A 25,715-nucleotide genomic window follows, 5' to 3' on the forward strand; every position below is an offset into this window, starting at 1 on the left:
TACATATCTTTTTAACCGGTGCCTAATGCTCTCTCCACTCACATTGTCTGTACCTTTAAGACTTGATTAGCTGTAAAGACTCACATTCCAATCATTATTCATGTAAATTGAGTTTGTGTCTTTGTGCCCTGTTTGTGATCAGAACTCCCACCCACCTGACGAAGGAACAGCGTTCCGAAAGCTCGTGGCTTTTGCGACCAAATAAACCTGTTGGACTTTAACCTGGTGTTGTTAGACTTCTTACTATACAAACGAGTCCACAGGGGACAAATGTGTTCCTCCCAGGTCTAATCAGTACACTTGGGCTGAAATGTTACAACCATTCATGCCAGTGGGATTTTCCCATCCCGCTGCAGTGAACGGAGATTTGGCTGAACGCCAAATTCTCTGACTTTGCTGCAGTGGGAGTGTGGCATGAATGGCCAGTAAGATCGCGCACAGAGGGTTTCGGACATCTATCTCACCAAAATTGCATGAGTGGAGGGAGCAACCTGCAAAAATGGTGAGGGCCAGGTTTGGGGGTGAGACTTCAGAATTTGGGTATTTGTCAGCATTTTCATGCAGACCAAGAGCTCCTCTGTGTGAAAATTCAGGCCAGAGTTAACATTCCAGTTTGATGATTTTTTTCATCAGAACCTTGCAAAGTTAGAGATGTGATAACTTAATAATAGATGCTAAGCAAATGAAAGGGAAGTGTTTGAACGCGAGGAACAGCTCAGGGTGGTGATAGGATTCAGGAGTGATTAAATGTCAAAAGGTTTGATGGTGCAAAGCCAAAAGGAGTGATCGTGGGTCATGTGAAGAAACAAAAGGTGTCTAAGAGAGGTGCGAATGACAAAGGGATTTCAGGCTACTTGAAAGCAAAGAAAGGAAAACAAGACACTGAAAATAAAACCTGCAAAAAACACCCTTTAGTCCTTTTTTGTTTCCTCGTGAGTTCTGGTGTTTACAATTTTCTATCGGGAAATGGCCAATTTGCAATCTTTTTCTTTCTAACCTTCTATTTGTGTGACCAGCTAATGCAGAGTGATCAATATTTCGTCTAAAATTTTCTTTGTTCTGGGTGGGCTGCACGATCTTTTTGTCCAGAGACATCTTCCTTTACCAATAAAGAAGATGCTGCCAAAGGCATTGTGTAAGTGGAGATAGTTCAGACATGTGAAGGATTTAAAATTGACAAGGTATTGGATAGGCTGCCTGTACTTCAAGTTGATAAGGCAGAGGAACCAGATGCATCTGAGGGAAGTAATAGTAAAAATTGCTGAGGCGCTGGCCATAGTTTTCCTGTCTTTCTTTGAGTCTGGGTGGGACTGGAGGACTGAAGAAATGCAAATGTCACACCTTTGTTCAAAAATGGTGTAAAGATAAATACTACAGATCAGCCTGCTTCACCTCAGTGCTGGGAAAGCTTCCAGAAATGATAATTTGGGACAAAATTAATCGTCACTTGAGGAAATGCAGTTTAATTGAAGAAAGCCAGCACAGATTTATTGAGGGAAAATCATGTCTAATTAACTTGCTGGAGGTAACAGACAGAATTGATGAGGGTAATGTTGTTAATGTGGTGTGCATGGACTTTCAGAAGGCATTTGATAAAATGCCACACAACAGACTTGTGGGCAAAGTTAGAGCTCATGGAATAAAAGGAACAGTAGCAGCATGGATATGAATCGTAGAATCCCAATAGTACAGGAGGAGGCCATTCGGCCATTTGAGTCTGCACCAACAGCAATCCAACCCAGGCCCTATCCCTGTATCTCCACACACTTACCCTGCTTTATCCCCTGATACTAAGAGCAATTGAGCACGGCCAATCAACCTAACCCGCACATCTTTAGAGTGTGGGAGGAAACCCACACAGACATGGGGAGAACGTGCAAAACATTGCAGATTGCTGTATGGCCACGCATTCTCAAAACTTACGGAAACGATTATCACCTCCAACTCTCCTCCAAGACTACATTTCACCTCTGCATTTCACTGGTATCTCCTCTCAGATCATGCTTCTAGTCTTGACGAGCTCCAATCTACATCACTTCTCAATTATTTCATTCTGCCCCTCCTCTCTCATTCTGCAGTTGGGTTTTACATCCCTCTTTCTGAAATAAGACCATGCATTTTCAGCAGAGTAGGTAAATTGCAAAAAGAGTAGAGACAATACAAACTTGAAAGTCTGGATCATAATCTTAAAGATCCACTTATTTTGCTGAACAGTGAATTGCAATTTGTGGTGTGGTTTCGCATCCATTATCTGTTAATCTCAACAGTTTCAATTAATTAGACTGGTATATGTCGCCCAATCAATGCTAAAGATAGGTATTGGTCAAATAAACAATCCAATCTGCACCATGAACCTACCCATATGAAAGTATAAGGTGATTTTTGAGACTGAATCCATCAGAAGGTATGTTTATTTGGTCAAAATAGGCTGCTACCATTGGATTTGTGGTCTTTAGTTGCTTTTGACATTTTTGGGTGATTCAGCTCCAAATTGAGTCGTAGAATCTCAGCAGTACATAAGGAGGCCATTCAGCCCATTCAAGCCTGCACCGACGACAACCCCACCCATGTTCAATCCTGTGTATTTACTCTGCTAAGCCTCCTGACACTAATGGTCAATTTTTGAGCATGGCCAATCCACCTAACCTGCACATCTTTGGAGTGTGGGAGGAAACCTGAGCATCCGGAGGGAACACACAAACCCCACGCAGACAGTCACCTGAGGCCAGAATTGAACCTAGGCCTCTGGAGCTGTTAGGCAGCAGTGCTAACCACTGTGCCACCATGTCACCTAAGTCGTGGCCCATTGAGAGCTGCTGAATGGGCTGCACTCCTGGGTCTTGCTTGAATCCAAGGTTGGCAATCAGATGCTGCACAAGTTCCATCATTCACCCAACTCAGTCTGTGAGGTTGTGTCAGACTCTTTGCCTCCTACCCCACTCACTATATGTTATTCGCTTCCAGACACATTTGTTCAACTTGATGTTGCTGCTCCTCCAATTGTGGGTTCCCTGTTTGCTGTGCTTGATCCTCCTTCAATCAGAGCTGGACTTTTTCCTGATCTCTCTCCAGCCATTCGCACTTCTGACATTGGGGTTTGATATTCAGCCTCATCTCTCGTTTCAGCTTGCTGTTAGTGGCCTGTGCAGTATGTTCCAGAATGTGGATGGTCATACGTACCTTGTGACTAACTACTCATTCCTCTGTACCATGTAGAGTTTGTATTTCCAAAACCTCACATTGATTTTATTTGGCTTCTCCAAATCAATGTTTAGAGTCCATCACTATGCAAAAGTACTTATTGATGAATGGAACATTTGCACCCAGAATTAGCACCACAAATTGGGTGTTGACTCTTACCAGTTGCAAAATGAATTATGCTCCACTGTACCCTAATTATGTGCCTTGTCCAAATCTCAGTTGAAGCCAACCTTGTACATGGGTGCAACCTTGATGTTTATCATAACAGGCATCTTTACAAGCTAGCTAATTTGTGCTGAAATATGAGAAACTTTAAATTGAAAATGCCAGAGGTCACTATAGTTAGGACCCTCACAACCAGTAGATTATCTAAGGGAAGATTGTGATTTGAGTTGTTTTCCAGAGTAAAGGAGTTGACTAATGGGGGGGAAGGGGGTGGGGGTAGGGGCAGATGGGAGGGGGGTAAATCAGCTGGCTCCTGAGTTCTCTATTACTCCACCTGTGAGGTGTATTAATTCATTGAATTTGCATTCCAGAGATGAACTTGCAAGTCAAACATGTGATGCTTCACATTGTTCAAAGCAGTGTGTAAATGCAAGTTGTTGTGATTAGAGTCGCAACAAGGCTAAACCCACAATGTTCCATGGTCAGTAGCTGCAGTTTTAACCTTCAGTGGTTTTCCTGACCATATTTTCATGCAACTCGTATAAAGCAATTGTTTGGCATGGCATTAATACTTTTTTTTTGCTGAAGCTTCATTCCACTTATCTATATTCTGAGGAAATACATTTATCCAAATCTATAGCCTAGATAAATGGCCAACAAAAATGTCTTAGAACTGAAAAATGTATTGTTTTTTAAAGTGGATAAGCTACCAGGCTTGGAAAAGCATCATGCCAAGTTGGCAAATAAGTTTCCAAATGTAAAGTAATGCGTAATGAATGTAATGTACCAAGCATATGATTATGTACAAATGTCTAAAGTGGACATGACGATCTTTGACCATCAACAGAATATAGTGGAGCAGGCACAAAGGACCGAATTACCTATTTCTGTTAATATTTTCTATATTTAATGTATATGAGCAAAAAAATCAGTTTGAAGTTACTGGGTTATTTTTGGTTTCCTGCAGATTGTAAAATTGTTTATCCCTTGTCCGCAACAGTAATAGAGATTTTGAGGAAAACAGTGTCCTAAGCATCGTAAATGCTGCAGGTCCCTACATCAGTTTGAGCAGTTCAGTTTAATCATATTCTTAAACAGACTCCTGCCATTAGCCCCGATGTTGTAAATGTGTCTTTTCAATCAACTATTGACACTGACCACCTGTTGATGTTCCTCTTTCTGTTAAATTCTTTTGTTGAACCCCCTGAGTGCTGTCATCAGGGAAGGAACTGGAAAGAGCTCTTTGATCCTGACAGTGCGAGGGAGCTCGACTAATGTCAGTGGAACATTTTCTTTAACCTCGGGTGTTTCAGTGATGTTGTCATTACCGTTCACCCTGTCAGGGAAAATAACTTACTTGATTCCTGAATGATATCAACATTCAGTATTAAAAAAGTGAGAAGAAAGCAAGAAGGAATTGCAATTTTGCGCTAAAATGTGTTGATACATGTGGTATTAATGGTCAAACTCTGTTAGGTACATTGTATTGAATTCAAAGCGATTTGACAGATCTTTGCTGTAAAGCACAGTTTTTTTTTGCATCTTTCTTATCCCACCCACAGGTGAGAGCTCTAAACCAAGGCAAAAAAACAACATTACCACTATGGTAACTTAGCTGAATAGGCAAACATGCTGTCTTTTAAGCATGTTACTGACCAGTCTGATTTAAATGTGCATCTACATTATGCACAGCAAAGAGAATGCCAAATAACTGTCAAATTTGCTGTGAATTTAGGGAGACAATTTATGATGTCTCTTGCAAATCCATCTGAAGCCCATTCTTTGAAGAACCTCAGTACAGTGAATGCAGGATACTTAAAACTGAAAAAAAACACACAGCGGATGTACTTATTTCAGAAGTACTGTTGAACTGGACGAGATTGAAGGAAATCTGGCAGTCAAATAGATATAACTTTTATGTTGAATAATTGCAGTGAAGCAATCAAGAAAGCTTGCAGAATATTGAGCTGTGTTACCCAATCAACCTGGTATACATTAGAGACCATCCTAGGTAATTCTGAAGCTGTGTGACACTCTAGTCCAGTGACGCTTCTAGTAATGCGCTCAGTTAAGACCATTTTGCGCAAGGGAAACTTCTAAATCGTAAAAGTAGTAGGGAAGGGTCGAAAGGCTGAATCCTAATGTTACAATTAAGGTATGTGGATAAAGTCGAATCATGCCTTGGTAATTCTTTGCAAAGTCTAATCCTTCCATTTATACCTGCATCAGATGGTACTGTACCACATTTAAATTTTTAATCCATTCTTGAAGTTACAAAGCCATTGCACAGAGTGGACTGTGTGGGCCCACACCTATTCCTTGCTTGCTCCAAAAACCAAATTCAAAATCTAATTGAATCCAATTCATGGTCTCCACAAGAGAGACTAACAAGATCCAAGCTGACAAAAAAAGGCATTGTACCCCATTTTAGGCTTGATCTTAGCCAAAAGGTTGAATGGAAACGACCAGCGTTGATGTGAGCAATTTTGCGTTTGTTACAGACCTGTAACAGTGTAATTTAATTGCTATTTTGGTTGTTTGGCAAGTTTTTTTGCAGTCACTCCACTGCATCAAAAGAAAATAAATCTTTAGTATACTTGGATTGTTATGTATTGTAGCACTTGGAGTAATCTTTCAAGTAAGCTCTCCTCTGGTCTGTTATTTAGATTCCCCAGCCAAACTGGAGCTTTGTTTTTCCCCTCTAAAACTTTGGATTAAACTAATATATAAAATTATAAATAATTTTGAGAACATCATGATACCATACAATGGAAAAGAACAGCTCCTCTGTGTTTCTAACACGATGCAGCTAAACTGTTAATGGCACAGACTGTAGTTATAATGAAAGGTCACCAGTCTGTCTTTCTCTCTCCATAAATGTTACAGAATTAACTAGCTTCGATGATCTGCTGAATGACCAGAACAAAAGGTTAAAATAAAGTGTATTTCCTTTGAATTATCTACTCGCTCAGCTATCTCAGTGTTGTTGATTTTCTACCAGAAGATGGCACAGCACTATCTCGTGCATGTCTCATGGAACGATGAGAATCACACAGAACACTACAGTGCAGAGGAGGCCCTTCGGCTCATTGAGTCTGCACAGACGCATGAAAGGCTCTGACCTACCCACCTAATGTATAGAATCACAGAATATGACGGTGCAGAAGAGAATTTTAAATGAATGTTTTCGCAGATGACTGTCGTAAATGCTGACCATGGAATGGGACTGAGCGTAAATGGATCAAAAGATTTGAGATGAGACAGCAAATCTCAGCTGGTGCAGAAATTGGGGCATCCTTGGAATAGGGAGTGGGAAGAGGTCAGCCAGGATGCCTCTTTCCAGTTTCCTTATGGTCCCGTGCAAGCTGATGTATGAAGAAAAATCCTGGAATCAGTTGAGTGCTTCCATGTATGCAAGTACTTACGGCCTCCTCTTATTTGGCCACCGCTCTAGCGCTATGAAATTCCAAGATTTACAACCCACAGACGGAAGAAATTTCTCTTAATCTCAGTCCAAAATGGTCATCCTCTTACCTTGAGCCTCTGCCTCAGACTGCTGGAATCTCCAGCCAGAGAAAGCAGTTTTTCAGAATTTTATGTTTCAATGAGATCACCTCTCATTCTTCTAAACTCCAAAGAGTTTGACTCAATTTGTCCTCATAGGACAACCCTTTCATCCCAAGAATCAATCTATTGAACCTTGAGTGTTTCCCTTCTAAGACAAAAATATCTTTCCTTTGGTGCGGTGACCAGATTCAGCGCAGACAGGTCAAGAAGGACAAGGAGGGATAGTTTGTGAGTCATGTAAGACGCAGTTGTGATTTTGATAAGAACCATTGTGATACTGTGCAGGAGAGGAAACTTCATTGCTATCTGGAAGACAATCCAAATTTCCTTGTATGTAATTAAATTGTTTTTATTGGTATTGCTCTCGCAAAAATTCTCTGTACGCTCTCTCTAAAGTCTTACCCACTTTTCCAAAGTGTGGTTCCCAGAATTCACCTCACTACTCCAGCATAGTGCCTAACCAGTGTTTAAAGAGCCAAGGATCCCAATTTTCTTTTTTCATTTGCCGACTCAAAGTCTCCTGTCAGCTTCAAAGCTTTGTGTACAAATACGCCCAGTTCTAGACCTGCTTTAAAATTGTACCATTTACTTCATATTTCTTATCCTCACTCTTCCTAACATAACTAATCAGGTGACATTTCTCTGCTTTAAGCTTCATCTGCCATGGTTTCTACCCATTTCAACCGCCCCCCTGGAGTCTGCTACTATTGACTGCATTTCCAATTTGATGTCATCTGAAAATTTTGAAATTTTGCCCTGTGTATCCAAGTCAAGGTCATTAATGTATGTCAAAAATACAGTGACCCAACACTAATCCCTGGGGAGCACCACGGTATACTTCCCTCCAGTCTGAGAAAAGAACTGTTACCACTGACCACTACTTTGTGGCCCCAAGCCAATTCCATACCAACACTGGCAATGCCTCTTTAATTGCACATGTTTTAATTTTGCAAACAAATCTTTTTGTGGTATTCGTCAAAAGTCGATTGAAAATCCATAAATGCATCAACTGCTTCGCGCTCACCAGTGCTCTCCATTGTTTCATCAAAAAATCTTGATCAAACCATAATGATTTTGAACGCAGCAATAATCTAGCCTTGTTTTACAAAACAACAATGACATTACAGATAAGTAATGTTTAAAAAGTCAATAAGCAAGTAACCACCAAGGGTCGCAAGTTTGAGATACTGTTCTGAAGCCTTTTCTCATCAGAATAGATGGCAAAAACATCACCACTGACGAGATAATCTGTTTGATTCTTTTGGTAATGAAGGATTAACAATAGTTCTGTAAACTACTGATGGGATACTTCACACACCTTCGTCTTAGTGACTGTGTGGACTTTGAAGATATAAATAGGTGCATTATCCAGAAAAAAAATGCTTAAATGTGTTGTACTATTCAAAGATGTTGAATAGTCCCAATAGACCAATGGAGAAATTGGTTGCAAATTGCTTCATCCCAGTGAAGCAGTGAGTACATATTCCTGATTGCGAACTTTATTTCAATGACTGAAATGGGAGAAAAAAGCAATGAACTGTCTCTTTGCCATTGCAAAAGTCTCATTAAGTGTATTTAAATTGAAGGCTATTTACAAATCTCTTCAGAGGTGCATGATTGTTAAATCTCCGGGTAATAGGTGACGGCAAGTGTTTCAAGGATTTGTACTTGCATCCAAGAAAGACCACAATATGGGTCTTTCAACAGGGAAGGCAAAAAGGTGGTGTTTGATACTGTATATATTAATCATTGATTAGTGGCTGACCTATGTGAGCTGACAATGAGAACTATGGCATTGGTAAAGATTTGCCATAGATTCATTCCAGCCTGAAATATTCAGTTTTTGAAATGAAAGGACATCAGAGCCAGCTTTATTTTTGGTGGACCTTTGGGCAAACACAGAAGCATGATTGACATTTTAGGCCTGACAGCACAAGTATTTTGAACAGATTCACGTGGAGCTGTGGAAACTGCGTATATAATTTTAAAGCCTGAATATGTGGAATGTATGTCCTATTCTAAGAGATTAACTTTCGTTGTGACCTGTAGTACTGTCTATATTAATAGATTTTTTGGAGTATGGGATCAAAACCTTGTTTGGAAATGTTCCATTTGAAATAGGAGTGAGAATTTCTGAATCTGTACCTCAATGAACTTGAAATCTGGCTGGGTATTTGAAATTCCCACACTTGAAGCGCTTTTTTAAAATTGTTACTTTACTTTATCATCAATAATGTAGTCCTTCACCAAGCTGGCAATTTTTGGTGGAAGAATGAGGTGGCTTGTGACTATATTGAAGAGGATTCGGGGCAAAATAAATATATACAATTCTTGCACAAAGGGCCATTTACATACAAATTAAGAGTACTTTCCTGCCCTTTCAGCTCCAGGTGCTATTAATTCCCTTCTTAATCTCCACATATCTAACACATCAATATCCATTCCCATATCGAGAGAGCAAATACCCATCTTGCCCACAAAGTAATTTGTAAACTTAATATTGCAGCCCACAAGACACAACAAGGAATGATCTTCATGAAAATTGCACTGTTAATTAATGATGGAATGCTAATAATAGGGAAATAGTTTTCATATTCAAAATCAACAGTAAGTGCATTGTTATCTCAGTCGTTACGATGAAGTAGCAATGCAAAGTGTTTCCGTCAGTTCAGAAGAACATTCAAATAAATCAGTTTTATGACACACCCAAGTTGGTGTGTATTTGCCATGTTTTGTGGACCCGGGTTAGATTGCGCATTCAAAGCGCGCGCACACTGTTGTAAAAGTTTACTTGACAACTTTTGTTCAATTGCTTGGGTAATGTATACTTTCCGTTTCTACAGTTACTGATGAGGAGGTGAGAAGGCAAATTTCCGAAGAGCTGGCGCAAGAAAGGGCCAGGCAAGATTTTAATCTCCAAAAGAGGTTAGTTCGTGTGAGAGTGATTTTTAAGGCTTCGTCCCAGCCTCCTCCCCTGTATTCTGACATGATGTCCCATTATCTGTCTGTCTCTTGCCATCCAGAATACACCACCTTAAAATGTGAATTGCTTTTATCAAAGGTTGCTGTTTCTGCATTCTTTGGCAAATTTAAATTTAGTGACTGATTCTACCATGCTTCTTTCTACTTTTAATGTGATTGGACATCAGCTCTCATGAAATACAAATGTTAAAACATTTAAAAAGGTGAGGTATTTTTCATTTTAGTTTGTACCAAATTTCAACTGGCTTTGTGATAGTGAGTACACTTGAAAACAATTTGTGATATGTAAAGTGTTTTGGGAAGCGTTGAGAGATGCAGCGAAGTTTCATTTAATGCAGGTTTTAGTTTCCAACTTTAGTCTTATATAATGCAAAGTGTTGAAGGCTATTTTAACATTATGCTGCCACTTAAGGTGGGCACAGTCCCTTTTTCTTTAAAGAAAATGTGAAGCCATGTTCAGTTGGCCTCAGCTTCTCTATCCTTCTCTGGGTGGCACGGTGGCACAGTGGTTAGTACTGCTGCCTCACAGCACCGGGTTCAATTCCTGGCTTGCGTCACTGTCTGTGTGGAGTTTGCACGTTCTCTCCGTGTCTGCGTGGGTTTCCTCCGGGTGCTCCGGTTTCCTCGCACAGTCTGAAAGACGTGCTGGTTAGGTGCATTGGCCATGCTAAATTCTCCTTCAGTGTACCCGAACAGACGCCGGAGTGTGGCAACTCGGGGATTTTCGCAGTAACTTCATTGCACTGTTAATGTAAGCCTACTTGTGACTCTAATAAATAAACTTAAAACCTATCCAGTCCCTACAAGTTAGATTGCAGAATCGTGATAGTCTGAAAGGATTGCATTTGTTCCAGTGATTGGTTATAAATCTTATGATACTTGATTACTATTGACCTCCATAAAGCTGAATGTATAATATAAAATGCTGTGTCCAAGATGTAGCAACTCGCTCCTTGCTTCAAGGGTTGTTAAATTACAACTTCCCATATCCCCATGGAAAGAGGTCACTCTTCAGTACTTATTTAACAAAACAACGAAGCATAAATAGGAATTATATGCAGCAGTGAGATTGCCACAGCATCATAGGTAAAAGTGTTTATTTAGTACAGTGATTAACATAATGAAATGTTTCAGAACCCGTTATTTATCAAATTCATTCATCATAATCTGAGAAGTACTTGTGTTTTCTAAATATGCTCCAGTTGTATTTTAGGTCATTCTTCATTAGCAGTTTCTAACCCTGCTGAATCACAAGGATGAGAAAATGGGAGATACGCTCTCAAGGAAAAAGGCAGTTTTTTTTTCCCCTTCATTTAAAGGAGTTGTGCAATGATGTCAGGAGAGTTGCCTTTGAAATGTGGAATTCCTGGAGCTGAATTCATTCAGAGAACAAACTGTGCTTGAATTAAAGCCCAGTAAGTAGTATCACAACACCAGGTTAAAGTCCAACAGGTTTATTTGGTAGCACAAGCTTTCAGAGCATTGCCCCTTCATCAGGTGAGTGACTTTAACCTGGTGTTGTGAGACTACTTGCTGTGCCTACCCCAGCCCAACGCCGGCATCTCCACGCCATGAATTAAAGCCATTGAGCCTCAAGATTTGCAATTGTTCCACACCTTACAGAAAAACAAATCACAAGTGTCAGAAATCTGAAATGAAAACAGAAGATGGTGGAAATTAATAAGAGTGATCAAGATCAGAAGAAGGAAAATTGAACTGATAATTCAGCTGGATTTCATCCTGATGAGCAGGCAGGAGCAGTCCCTTTATTGAAGTGCCCAAAACTCAAGGGAAGAGGCAAAAAGTAGCGGTCACAAGTACACATACCCCAATTGCTTTTACAGGTCGCTTATGGATTAGCAGCGTTAACTGTGACACACTTGCCTCGAGTCAGAAGGTCATGGGTTGAAGTCCCACTCGAGAGACTTAAGAGCAAAACTCTAGGCTGACACTCCAGTACAGTACTGAGGGAGTGTGGGCGGCACGGTGGCATCGTGGTTAGCACTGCTGCTTTGCAGCGCCAGAGTTCGATTCGAGCCTTGGGTGACTGTCTGTCTGTGTGTAGTTTGCATCTTCTCCCCATGCCTGTGTGGATTTCCTCTGCGTGCTCTGGTTTCCTCCATCAGTCCAATGATGTGCAGGTTAATTGGATTGGCCATGTTAAATTGACCCTTAGTGTCCCAAGATGTGTACATAAAGGAGGTTAGCAGGGTAATTTTGTGGGATGAGGGGTAGGACAGGGAGGGGTAGGCCTGGGTAAAATGTTCTGTTGGAGACACGATGGACTGAATGGCCTCCTTCTGCACTATAGGGATTTGATGATTCAGACAAGATGTTAAACCAAGACCCCTTCTGCAATATCAAGTTAACGTAAAAGATCCCAAGACATTAATCCAAAAAAGAGCAAGGGTGTTCTCCCCAGCGTTGTGAATATTCCTTTTCCTTCTTCTTAGCCAGTTCCTCGGGATCGGCTGAGATGGCTGATAAGTCTAGTGTACGATCTGCCACAGGTAGTGTTTGGCAGTTTGAGTAGATGAGTTATTTGGATATTGCTGCGTTCCCTCCAATGCTCGACTTCACTTCTGCAAGTTCCTGACAAAGTCTTGCAATGTATTTGCTGTTTTCCTAACTGAACCTTTTTCTCCATTTTGGTCAGTCACAAGTCAGGGACCTTCCATGAGTTGGCAGGGATATTTGACCACTTCTAGGATGCTTTGAATACCTCCCCAAATTGTTTTTGTTTTCCTCCTTGGATCTCGTGGCATGACCAAGTACCAGTAGGGCAATTGCTTTGGGAATCTGATATCAGGTGTAGGAAGATATGTCCTTTACAGCAGAGCTGAATTTGAGTGTTAAGCACCTTGAAGCTGGGTACTTCAGCTTGGAAGAGGGGGCTGCTGTTGGACTGCATTTCTTGCCACAAGATCTGGAGGATCTTGCAAAGGCACCACTACTTCTGCAGTGCTTTGAGATGCCCGTTGTAGGTTGTCGCCAAAGTGTCTGAAGCATAAAGGAGCATGGGATCACTGCTGTCCAGTAAATAATAACCTTTGAGGTTCTGGTTCTCAAATACTCGTTTCTTTATTCAGCCCAATGGTGATCTTGGCAATATTCATCCCTCAGCTAACATCACTAAAACGATAATCTGATCATCATCACGTTTGCTGTCTGTATTTGCTGTGTACAAATTGGCCGCCATATTTCCTACAATACTGAATATAATTCAAAAGTACATCATTGGCTATGAAGCTGTTTGGAACACCTTTGAAGTGTGAGAGATAATAAATAAATACAAGTTTGCCTATTTTCCTTTAATAGGGCCTGTGCCTCGTTGTAGACTTGCATATTGATTGCTATGTTTCAGGTTGTGACATGTACTCTACCAGTAAGAGAAGCTTGCACTTGAACTGCAATACTCGGAAACAATTTACATCATGAATTTGGTTCAAGAGCCATTTCACACACAGCAAGCTCCTTTGAATGGTAATAAAGTAAATTTTCTGGTGAACAAGGAGAGGCAATATAAACTAAACAACACAATGATAACCAAGTACAGGTATAAATGGAACTGGATTTATATGTGTAAAAATTGTTGGAAGTACAACAGGGCAAGTTGAGAAAGTCATTAAAAGGACATGCAAGATCCTGTGTTTATACATCGATGCATGGAGTACAAACACAGAAAGGTTATGATAAACCTTCACAAAACACTTGTGTATTGCGTTGATTTCCAGACACTGCACTTTAGGGAAGATGTGGGGCATTGGACAGGATGCAGAAGAGATTTATGAGGAAACTGTGTCTCCTGCCGATGCAAGATGGCCACTGATAGCCATCTGCTCAAACATGTGGGTCTATGCATATGATGCAGGCGTGGGACTGAATGAATTGTGTGGGTGGAGCAGTTGGCACCTACTGAAAGAGGACAACACCATGACCAACTGAGATTGGCACAGTAAGAAGCCTCACAGCAGGTTAAAGTCCAACAGGTTTATTTGGTATCACAAGCATTCGGAGCACTGCCCCTTCATAAAGTGAGTGAAGAATTGGGTTCACAAACAGGGCATATATAGACACAGACTCAATTACAAGATAATGATTGGAATGCGAGTCTTAACAGGTAATCAACTCTTTACAGATGCAGACAAAGCGAGTGGAGAGAGGGTTAAGCACAGATTAAAGTGATGTGAATTGTTTCAAGCCAGGACATACCTCGTAAGAACAGGATATGGCGCTCGACTCATCGATCAGCAGTTCCGACGCACCACAGCGAAAAACGGCACCGACCTCCTCAGAAGATAGGGTAGTAATAGTCAGAGATTTTAATTTTCCCAACATTGACTCGGACAGTCATAGTATTCGAGGGTTGGATGGAGAGAAATTTGTTGTGTATTCAGGAGGAATTTCTCATTCAGTATGTGGATGGCCCGACTAGAGAGAGGGCAAAACTTGACCTCCTTTTGGGAAATAAGGAAGGGCAGGTGACAGAACTGTTAGTGAGGGATCACTTTGGGACCAGTGACCATAATTCTATTAGTTTTAAGATAGCTAAGGAGAATGATAGGTCTGCCCCAAAAGTTAATATTCTAAATTGGGGCAAAGCCAATTTTGATGGTATCAGGCAGGAACTTTCAAAAGTTAATTGGGAGAGTCTGTGGGAAGGAAAAGGGACGTCTGGTAAGTGGCACGCTTTCAAAAGTGTGTTAACCAGGGTTCAGGGTAAACACATTCCTCTTAGAGTGAAGGGCAAGGTTGGCAGAAGTAGGGAACCCTGGATGACTCGGGATATTGAGGCCCTGGTCAAGAAGAAGAAAGAGGCACAATACATGCATAGGCAGCTGGGATCAAGTGAATCCCTTGAAGAGTATAGGGGGTGGAGGAGTAGAGTTAAGAGAGAAATCAGGAGGGCAAAAAGGGGACACGAAATTGTTTTGGCAGATAAGGCAAAGGAGAATCCAAAGAGCTTCGACAAATACATAAAGGGCAAAAGAGTAACGAGGGAGAGAGTAGGGCCTCTTAAGGATCAACAAGGTCTTCTATGTGTGCGGATCCACAAGAGATGGGTGAGATCCTAAATGAATATTTCTCATCAGTATTTACCGTTGAGAAAAGCATGGATGTTAGGGAACTTGGGGAATTAACTATTGATGTCTTGAGGAGTGTACATATTACAAAGAAGGTGGTGCTGGAAGTCTTAAAGCGCATCAAGGTAGATAAATCTGCGGGACCTGATGAGGTATATCCCAGGATGTTGTGGGAGGCTTGGGAGGAAATTGCGGGTCCCCCAGCCGAGTTATTTGAATCATCGATAGTCACAGGTGAGGTGCCTGAAGATTGGAGAGTGGCAAATGTTGTGCCTTTGTTTAAAAAGGGCTGCAGGGAAAAGCCTGGGAACTACAGGCCAGTTAGCCTCACATCTGTGGTGGGTAAATTGTTGAAAGGTATTTTGAGAGACAGGATCTGCAGGCATTTAGAGATGCAAGGACTGATTAGGGACAGTCAGCATGGCTTTGTGAATGGAAAGTCATGTCTCACAAATTTGATTGAGTTTTTTGAAGGGGTAACCAAGAAGGTAGATGAGGGCAGTGCAATTGATGTTGTCTACATGGACTTTAGCAAGGCCTTTGACAAGGTACCGCATGGTAGGTTGTTGCATAAAGTTGAATCTCACGGGATCCATGGTGAGGTATCTAAATGGATACAAAATTGGCTTCTTGACAGAAGCCAGAGCGTGGTTGTACAGAGTTGTTTTTCAAACTGGAGGCCTGTAACCAGTGGTGTGCCTCAGGGATCAGTGCTGGGTCCACTGTTACTTGTCATTTATATTAATGATTTGGATGAGAATATAGGAGGCATGGTTAGTAAGTTTGCAGATGACACCAAGATTGGTGACATGGTGGACAGTGAGGAAGGTTATCCCCAATTGCAACGGGATCTTGATCAATTGGGCCAGTGGGCTGACGAATGGCAGGTGGAGTTTAATTTAGACAAATGCGAGGTGATGCATTTTGGTAGATTGAACCAGGGCAGGGCTTACTCAGTTAATGGTAAGGTGTTGAGGAGAGTTACAGAACAAAGAGATCCATGGGTACATGTTCATAGCTCCTTGAAAGTGGAGTCACAGGTGGACAGAGTGTGAAGAAGGCACTTGGCATGTTTGGTTTCATCGGTCAGAACATTGAATACAGGAGTTGGGACGTCTTGTTGAAGTTGTACAAGACATTGATAAGGCCACACTTGGAATACTGTGTGCAATTCTGGTCACCCTATTATAGAAAGGATATTATTAAACTAGAAAGAATACAGAAAAGATTTACTAGGATGCTACCGGGACTTGATGGATTGAGTTATAAGGAGAGGCTGAATAGACTGGGACTTTTTTCTCTGGAGCGTAGGAGACTGAGGGGTGACCTTATAGAGGTCTACAAAATAATGAGGGGCGCAGATCAGCTAGATAGTCAATATCTTTTCCCAAAGGTAGGGGAGTCTAAAACTAGAGGGCATAGGTTTAAGGTGAGAGGGGAGAGATATAAAAGTGTCCAGAGGGGCAATTTTTTCAGAGGGTGGTGAGTGTCTGGAACAAGCTGTCAGAGGTAGTCGTAGAGGCGGGTACAATTTTATCTTTTAAAAAGCATTTAGATAGTTACATGGGTACGATGGGTATGGAGGGATATGGGCCAAATGCAGGCAATTCGGATTATTTTGGGGTTTTTTTTAAAAAAAAGGGCGGCATGGACAAGTTGGGCCGAAGGGCCTGTTTCCATGCTGTAAACCTCTATGACTCTAAGACAAACACGGGACATGGCGGACAGGGTCCCCTTCATCCTCCAGTACTTCCCCGGAGCGGAGAAGCTACGACATTTTCTTCGGAGCCTTCAATATGTCATCGACGAAGACAAACATCTCGCCAAGGCCATCCCCACACCCTCACTACTTGCCTTCAAACAAGCCTGCAACCTCAAACAGACCATTGTTCGCAGCAAACTACCCAGCCTTCAGGAGAACCGTGACCACGACACCACACAACCCTGCCACAGCAACCTCTGCAAGACATGCCGGATCATTGACACGGATGCCATCATCTCAGGTGAGAACACCATTCACCAGGTACACGGTACATACTCTTGCGACTCGGCCAACGTTGTCTATCTGATACACTGCAGGAAAGAATGTACCAGGATGGTACATGCAGACGCTACAACAACGGATAAATGGACACCACTTGACAATCACCAGGCAGGAGTGTTCCCTTCCTATCGGGGATCACTTCAGCAGACAAGGGCATTCAGTCTCTGATTTTTGGGTAAGGGTTCTCCAAAGTAACCTTCAAGACACACAACAATGCTGAATCACGAGCAGAAACTGATGGCCAAGTTCAACACACATGAGGACAGCCTCAACTGGGATCCTGGGTTCATGTCACACTACCCATAACCCCCACAACTTGCCTGAGCTTGCAAAATATTACTAACTGTACTGGCTTGAGACAATTCACACCTCTTTAACCTGTGCTTAACCCTCTCTCCACTCGCATTGTCTGCACCTGTGAAGACTTGATTATCTGTTAAGACATGCATTCCAACCATTATCTTGGAATTGAGTTTGTGTCTCCGTATGCCCAGTTTGTGAACCCAACTCTTCATTCACCTGATGAAGTGACAGCGCTCCGAAAGCTCGTGATACCAAATAAACCTGTTCGACTTTAACCTGGTGTTGTGAGATTTCTTACTGTGCCTACCCGAGTCCAACGCCGGCATCTCCACATCATGGCTACCAACTGAGATTGTGAGAGGGTTAAAATTTCTCCTTGGATGGCGCAGTGGTTAGCACTGCTGCCTCTCAATTCCAGGGACCCGGGTTCAATTCTGACCTCGGGTAACTGTCTGTATGGAGTTTGCATGTTCTCCCCGCGTCTGCATCGGTTTCCTCCAGGTGCTCTGGTTTCCTCCCGCAGCCCAAAGATGTTTGGGTTCGGTGGATTGGCCATGCTAAATTACCCCTCGCAGTGTCAGTGAGATTAGCAGGATAAATTCATGGGGTTACGAGATAGGGCTGGGTGGGATTGTTGTCGGTACAGACTTGATGGGCCTCTTTCTGCACTGTAGGAATTCTATTCCAAAATGGTGCCTAGGACAATGACCCGCTGTGTCCTTTGGTGGCTTCCAGTTTGGGAAACTGTGGCGCAAACGTTGGGCGCGATTGTTTTTTTTTAATGGTTTGGAGACTGGGTTTTATCTGGTGTTTCTTATAGCGTCTGCATTTGCTTAAAATATTTTTCAAAATTCATGGGCAAACTTCTTTAACAACTGTTTGACAAGCATCTCAGTTCCTGAGCAGCCCATTCTATCATTCACAATGACGTAACAGAATAAAACACACACTGCATTGGAAATAAACAGCCTTATGAGAATGATTCCATTCAGTTGCGAGGTTATATTAGTGAAACTGGGGTTGCTTTCTTTAGAAGAGAAAGCTAAAAGGAGATTTGAAAGAGGTATTCCAAATCAAGAAGTGTCTTGACTAATAGAGAAAACCATTCCCATTGACACAAGGTTAAAGAACCAGAAGCCTCAGATTTAAGGTGATTGGCAAAATAGCCAAAACTCACACGAGAAAAAATAATTTTGAACAGTGAGTGGATAGGACCTATAATGCACTGTCTGAGAATGTGGTGGAAGCAGATTAAATTGTGGCTTTCAAAAGGGAATTGGATAATTATCTGAAGAGGAAACATTTGCAAATTTATAGGGAAAGCTGGGAGAGTGGAAGAAATTAAATTCTCTTGCAGAGAGCCAGCACAAATGGCCCCCTTTTGTGCTGTAACCATTCTACGATTCTGTGACATTGAGAGAAATGTTAGCAAGTATATCAGAAAACTGAAACCATTCAAGGAAACGTTTTACAAAGAACTCTTAAATTGGATGATACTTGGAATGTGGAATTTCTGCCATGAATCTGTGTAGAAGTAGACTGTTAATTACATGTCAGGGTAGTTGTTACTTGCTTGCAAAAGCTGAATATTGGAGAACAAGCAAACTAGTGGGACTGGATTAGGTGGCTGTGCAGAGAAAAACCTGGCCACAGACATGATGAGTTGAAGTTTTGTTTGGTGCTCAAGGTCTCTAATTGCATTAACTCCCAGCTTTTCTGCACAGAATGCCATTCAATCTTTCACTTCCACCTGCACAGCCAGAACAGGCAGATGGAGCTCAGTTTAATGTCTCTTCCAAGCAGTATCATCTCCAAGAATGTTAGACACTCTATGTGCCACTCTGGAGTGTTGTGCTAGATTATGAGCTCTCGTCTTGTGGATGAAACCAACAACCTGCTGACTCAGAAATAAGTGTGCCCAAAAATTGAGCCAAACTCATGTTCTTATACCAATAAACCTGCTGGAGCCAACTTTGAGTGCAGTGACCATTGACTAATTGACACTTCCAGACAGCGTATATGAAAAATAGCCAGTTAATTGAGCTAGATTTAGAAGTTGTCCTCATAATTTAATCACAGCAATATAAAAAGGTGGATTTTTTTCAAATGATTTATGATTACCGGGGACTACATTTCATACAAGCAAGATAAATAGCCTTTGTTTGTGTCAAAGCACACAAAAATGGCATACTTTCATATAAGCAGCTATGAATAGAGTCTGCACATTACTGGAGAACAATAAGCAATTTAGCACTTTAATAAGCTTTGAAAAGTGCCACCATGAATAGTGGCAGGCAGAAACCAACATGTAAAAATGCTTTAATAGTGGAATTCTCTGAATAAACTGAAAATGTGCTCAGAGTTGTATTTATTAATGCAGTCAGGAAGTTGCTATAGCTCATCATGTTAATGAGCATGATAACTCAAGGAAATGGACAACCAAGGTTTTTAGAACTTCCTCTAAGTCTCGAGGTTGACAAAGAAAAATATTCGTTTCATCCAGCTGAATTGTTTTTCCTTTAATCTGGCAAATGTTTGCCACTTTGCATGCTATCGCTGTATAACAATGTTGTTTATGTTTTGTAACCTGGTGGAATGCAAGTTCCCTCATGCATATATTACACAACATGGTTTTCAGGCCTCATTCAGCACAATGTGAATAATAACTTCTGTGTAGCAACGTTAGATAGGATTTGTTATGTCTTGAAGTCCCCCATGTGGCAGACACCAGGCACAAGGCAAACATTCTCCTCCGAAGAAACCTGGGGGTCCAAGTAGATAATTAAAGTATCATGAACAGGTACAGAAAATAATCAGCAAGGTTAGTGAAATGATTGTCTTCATATCTGCAGGACAAGAATACTTGGAAGCATAGAAAATAGGAGCAGGAACAGGCCATCTGGATCTTTGAGCCTGCTCTGCCATTCAGTATGATCTCAATAACCGGATATCCGTCTTCCCCCGATATCCTTTTATCCCTTTCATCCCAAGAGCTTTATCTAACTCACCTTGAAAACATACAATGATTTGGCCTCAATTGCTTTCTGTGGTAGGAAATTCCACAGACTTATCACTCTGGGTGAAGAAATTTCTCCTCATCTCAGTCCCAAAAGGTTTATCCTTTATTCTTAGGACTATGAACCCTGGTTCTGCACTGCTCTACCATCGGGAACATCCTTCTTGCATCTAACCTGTCTCATGTTCAAATTTGATAGGTTTCTATCAAGTCCCTTCCCATTCTTCTGAACTCCAGTAAATATAATCCTAACTGACTCAATCTCTCCTCTGTCAGTCCTACCGTCCCAGGAATCAGTCTGGTAACCTTACCTGCTCTCCCTCGATAGCAAGAACATTCACCCTCAGATAAGGAGACCACAACTGCACTAACTATTCCAGGTGTGGCCCTGGTCCTGTACTCGAATCCTCTTGTTATGAACGCCAGCATACCATTTTCCTTCTTTACTGCCTGCTACACCTGCATGGTTACCTTCAGCGACTGGTGTTTAAGGACACCTTGGTTTCATTGCACATTCCCTTCTGAGTTTATAGCCATTCAGATAATCTGCCTTTTTTTTGCGACCAAAGTGGATAACCGCAAATTTATCCACATTATACTGCATCTGCCATGCATTTGGCCACTCACTCAGCTTGTCCAAAACATTGAAGCGTCTCTGTATCCTCCTCACAGCACATCCTCCCATCCAATTTTGCGTCACCTGCAAATTTGGAAATATTGCATTTAATTCTCATCTAAATACCTAAATCATGAATATATATGTGAATAGCTAGGGTCCGAGCACTGATCTCTGCAATACCCCTCTAGTCACTACTTGCCACTTGGAAAAAGACCCATTTATTACAACTCTTTGTTTCTTGTCTGCCAATCGGTTTTCTATCTATCTCAATAGCTTTAATTTTACACGCTAATCCCTGATGTGGGACTTCGTCGAAAGCCTTCTGAAAGTCCAGGTAAACCACATCCATTGGCTTCCCCTCATCAACTCTACGAGTTACATCTTCAAAGAATTCCAGTAGATTTGCCCTTTTGTAAATTCATGCCGAATCTGTCCAATTCTGCCACTGTTTTTCAAGTGTTACAAAATCCTTGATAATAGATTCTAGAATTTTTTTCGACGACTGAAGTCAGGCTAATGGGTCTATAATTCCCTGTTTTCTCTCTACCTCCCTTTTTAAATAGTGGCGTTACAGTCGCTACCCTCCAATTCGCAAAAACTGTTCTGGAGTCTATAGCATACAAGAGCCTATAGAATTGCTTCAGCTATACAAAGCCTTGGACAGATTATGTGTGGAGTACTGAGCAGTTTTGTGCTCCACACTTCAGGAAGGGTGTATTGGGTTTTCAAGGAGTGCAGTGTGGATTTGCCAGAATGATCCCTGGACTTCAAGGCTTCAGAGGAAAGATGACAGACTGGGGTTATATTCCCTGATAATTGGAAGGTTAAAAAATGATTTGATCAAAGCTCTCAGGATAATAAGGAGAAAAATTGGGCTATTTCTGCTGGTTGGAGAGTTTAGGCCTAGGGGACCTCATCTAAAAATTTGAGCAAAACTTTTAGGAATGAAATTAGAAAAGATTTCTACACTGACAAGTTGTCAGAAGTTTGAAACTCTTCCATAAACAACAATTGAGGTTAGATCAATTGTTCATTTTAATTCTGAAATGAACAGATTTTTAATAACCAAACTCGAGTTAGGCCACAGCTGCAGTACCGTGTGTAGTTTTGGTCACCATGCCATAGGAAAAATATCATTGCAACTAGATGTTAAAATAGATCTAAAAGAATGTGGATTGGAGAATTTTAATTATGAGCAGAGATTAGATAGACTACAGTCACTTGCTTTGGAACAGAGGAAGCTGAGGGAAGACTGAATTGAAATGTATGAAATTTTGAGTGGTCTGATAGAACGGATAAGTAGGCCCTATCCCCCTTGGATGAGGCATTCAGATTTCGGGTAAAATACAGGCTTGGAGGGGAATCCAAGGAATTTCTTTCATCCAGAGGGTGGTGAACATCTGTTTTAAAGGGAGAATCCGTCAACCTTTGGTCATACCCATGAATTGCCATAATGTCCAAGGCTATGGACCAAGAGCTGGAAAAGAGATTAGGTTGGATTGCTACATGTTGGCTGGTGTAGATATAATGTGTTGCATCCAGTGCTATAAATATATTGTGGCCCTTGAACTCGGGTCAATTGACACCGTAGACAAAGACCCTCAAACTCTCATACAATAATCTCCTTTATTGTACTCTACTAAGTTACCATAGAAGTATTAAACACACACATTAGTACACCTGGCATCAAACTTCGTTATGTACCAAGGATTCAATCTCTGACCTACTTTGTTAAACACAAAGTATTCAAAAGGTATCAGAACTTGAGAAAATATCCAAACTCATGACTTGGACTTGGAGATACTACGCGCAGCGAGGCGAGTGATCAGAATCCCTGCCGATGGGCTTTGTTCCGATGTTTTTGAGTCCCAGGATCAAAGTCCTGCTGCTTCTTCTGCAGTAATTGATCCTAGGTTACTGCTGCCAATGTCTCCGAATCTCTCTTCCTTATACAGATGTTACTAGCACTGATCATGCTCACAGGACAGTCACTTATCAGTCACTATCTTTTTACTGTCGAATGCTGAAGAGTCATGACTCTGTCAAGGATTATAATTCTCTCAGAAACACAACACGGGTCTGTATTCAGTCACTGTCTGTTTAAGGATTAGTAACAGCCATTGCCGAATCAACAGTCCTTAGCCTGGTCCACCTGCTGGTGTCTTCACTTCGCTGGTGCCTTTATGGATACCCATCAGGCTACAACATGTCTGATTTTCTATGTATATCCCCCCCTGCCCCTATAGCTGGCTCCCCAGGATGACTTTCCTTCCGCTTTTCTCACCTTCCATACATCCTGTTAGATTATATGTCCACTCAATATATCCTTGATAACAACACTTGATTCTTTGAATGTGATTTTGTGATCACACATTGGGAATTGAAGGATCTTTTGAGTTGACTAAATAAAAGATAGTTCAGAGCCATGTGCCACTGCATGGACTTAAACATCGACTTTCAAAATTCATCTGGCAAGTAATAGAACGGTCTTTTGAAATTCACACTCATTTCCAAACAGGAGGTCACACTGTTCGTGTGTAAATCCACTGGACGTCTCAGCACCTGTTTGTCTATGCTGACAATACATTTCAACAGCATGTGGTAGGTGCAGCACTTCATTTTGTCAGGTGACAAAACGGTTAATAAAAAAATAATCCAACAAGTATTAAAACTGATAAACATGTTCTGGATTCAAAAATCTATTTGATTGCATAAGACAAAAGTTTGGTGTGTACATTTTTGGCATACATAAATATTCAGCATTAACCCAATTCATAGAATCATAGAAACCCTACAGTGCAGAAAGAGGCCATCTGGCCCATCGAGTCTGCACCGACCACAATCCCACCCAGGCCCTACCCCCATATCCCGACATATTTACCCACTAATCCCTCTAACCTACGTATCTCAGAACACTAAGGGGCAATTTTAGCACGGCCAATCAGCCTAACCCGCATATCTTTGGACGATGGGAGGAAACCGGAGCACCTGGAGGAAACCCACACAGACACGAGGAGAATGTGCAAACTCCACACAGACAGTGACCCAAGCCCGGAATCGAACCCAGGTCCCTGGAGCTGTGAAGCAGCAGTGCTAACCACTGTGCTACTGTGCCGCCCACTGCTACCGTGCCACCCAATTGCTGTATTACTCTTCTCCACTCATGAGCTATGTGGTGTAAGCCTTTTGTGTCAGTTGATCTGGTAGTATTCACATTTTCAAGTCCACAAGGAGTTTGCACTCAAACTCAAAGCTGAGACGCCAGAACATGTTGGAGATATGTTACTTCAAAGGGAATGCTGAACTGAGGTTCCTTCTACCTGTTCTTTTGGTTCAGGTGGACGTTGAAGAACCCTTGCTGCTAGTTAAAGAACAGAGATTTCCCTGTGTCCCAGTTAATATTGCTCCTTAATCAACACACATAAAAATGCCATCTTCTTGCTGTTGATAGAATCTTCTTATGAGCCATGTGGCTATCTCATTTGTTCATCTTACAGTAATTGCACTTTGGAGTTTTTCATTTTTGTGCATTCTGCAGTCCTTCATTTCAAGGTCTCCATTTGTACGTTCAAAATGCCAAGAGAAGATGACACTTCAGCTGTATCATGGAGGATGTTTCCTGCCCAGTTTTTGTGGGCATTGGATAAAGCATACTTATACATGATGGTACCTGGTTTAATCCCATGTTCTAATGAGATGGATGTAATTATTGTATGTTGCTTATGTTGCCAAATTTATTTGTGGCTTTATCAGTTTGCCAAGGGAAGTTGCTGTGAGGGAGTTGTGTTGGGGTTCAGGAAATTGAGATAAACATCAAGTGCAAGGACTGGTGAAAAATGTGCTTGTTTAGAAGTTCAGGCAGAGTGGCATTTTACTTTCTAGTTGGAAGCATAACAAAATACCATAAACTGAAATCGGAATTTTTGAGTTAAAATTAGACTCTTGTTTAAATTTCTTGTATTTCAACCAGTTGAGCTGCAGCCAACAGTCCATTTCAACATTATAGTCTCTCTGTGTCACTATCAGAGCGTGAAAACCTGCAGCCTGGGGAAAGCATCCAAAGAAACACATTTTTCTGCATGCTGTAAGAATGTTTAACTTGTTTCCTATATCTTGTCAGAATTAGATTTGTAATATTTAATCAGTGTTTGATTAGCTAAAGTTCTGTTCAGTCAGGTTCATTAAGGAGGTATTCCATTACCAGAGTACATGGTAGTATGAAAACTGTATATGTACTGTGTCATTTTAAGTGATGCAACTTGATGGTTGTCCAGTCATGCACTATGTATCAATGCAGTGCACTGGAATTATAATTTGTGGATTGACACGATCAGGAAGTGTTCTTGATTGCTACCTGTGCCCAGAAACGGGAAACTTGAAGGAAGGGCCACCTATGTGATTCTTGCATGCATCCGTGCAGCTTGCTCAAGAACAAAGGTGCTGAAAGAAGGGAGCCAGCCAGTAGTCCCCCTTGCAAAGAATGACGAGGCAGAAACAACATCGAATCCAAGTTAATTGAAAGTGATACCACTTGAATCTGTAACCATTTTGTGTTTTGTTGTTTTAATCCAAGTTCAAATCAAGTGCACTTTGATTTCACTTGAAAATGAATTATGGCTTCTACACTATGGCAGGCAGCTGTTTAATCTAAGAAGTAGTATATTGAGTCATGGTTTGTAGTATGGGATCGAACTGTTAAAGACATGTTGATGAATAATACAACTGACTATTAGA

At 41.4% G+C, this 25,715-nt stretch overlaps 1 protein-coding gene across 1 annotated transcript in view; it reads left to right on the forward strand.

Moving 5' to 3' along the window:
• The window catches only part of chchd3a (coiled-coil-helix-coiled-coil-helix domain containing 3a), a 301,499-nt gene that overhangs the window by 60,155 nt on the left and 215,629 nt on the right, over window positions 1–25,715 (forward strand). The window contains exon 3 of the mRNA XM_078235821.1: window positions 9,777–9,858. Within this exon, the coding sequence (XP_078091947.1) occupies window positions 9,777–9,858 (82 nt within the window). The remainder of the gene's footprint in view (window positions 1–9,776; window positions 9,859–25,715) is intronic.

Source organism: Mustelus asterias, chromosome 19 (genome assembly GCF_964213995.1).
Source record: "Mustelus asterias chromosome 19, sMusAst1.hap1.1, whole genome shotgun sequence".
Taxonomy (NCBI): domain Eukaryota; kingdom Metazoa; phylum Chordata; class Chondrichthyes; order Carcharhiniformes; family Triakidae; genus Mustelus; species Mustelus asterias.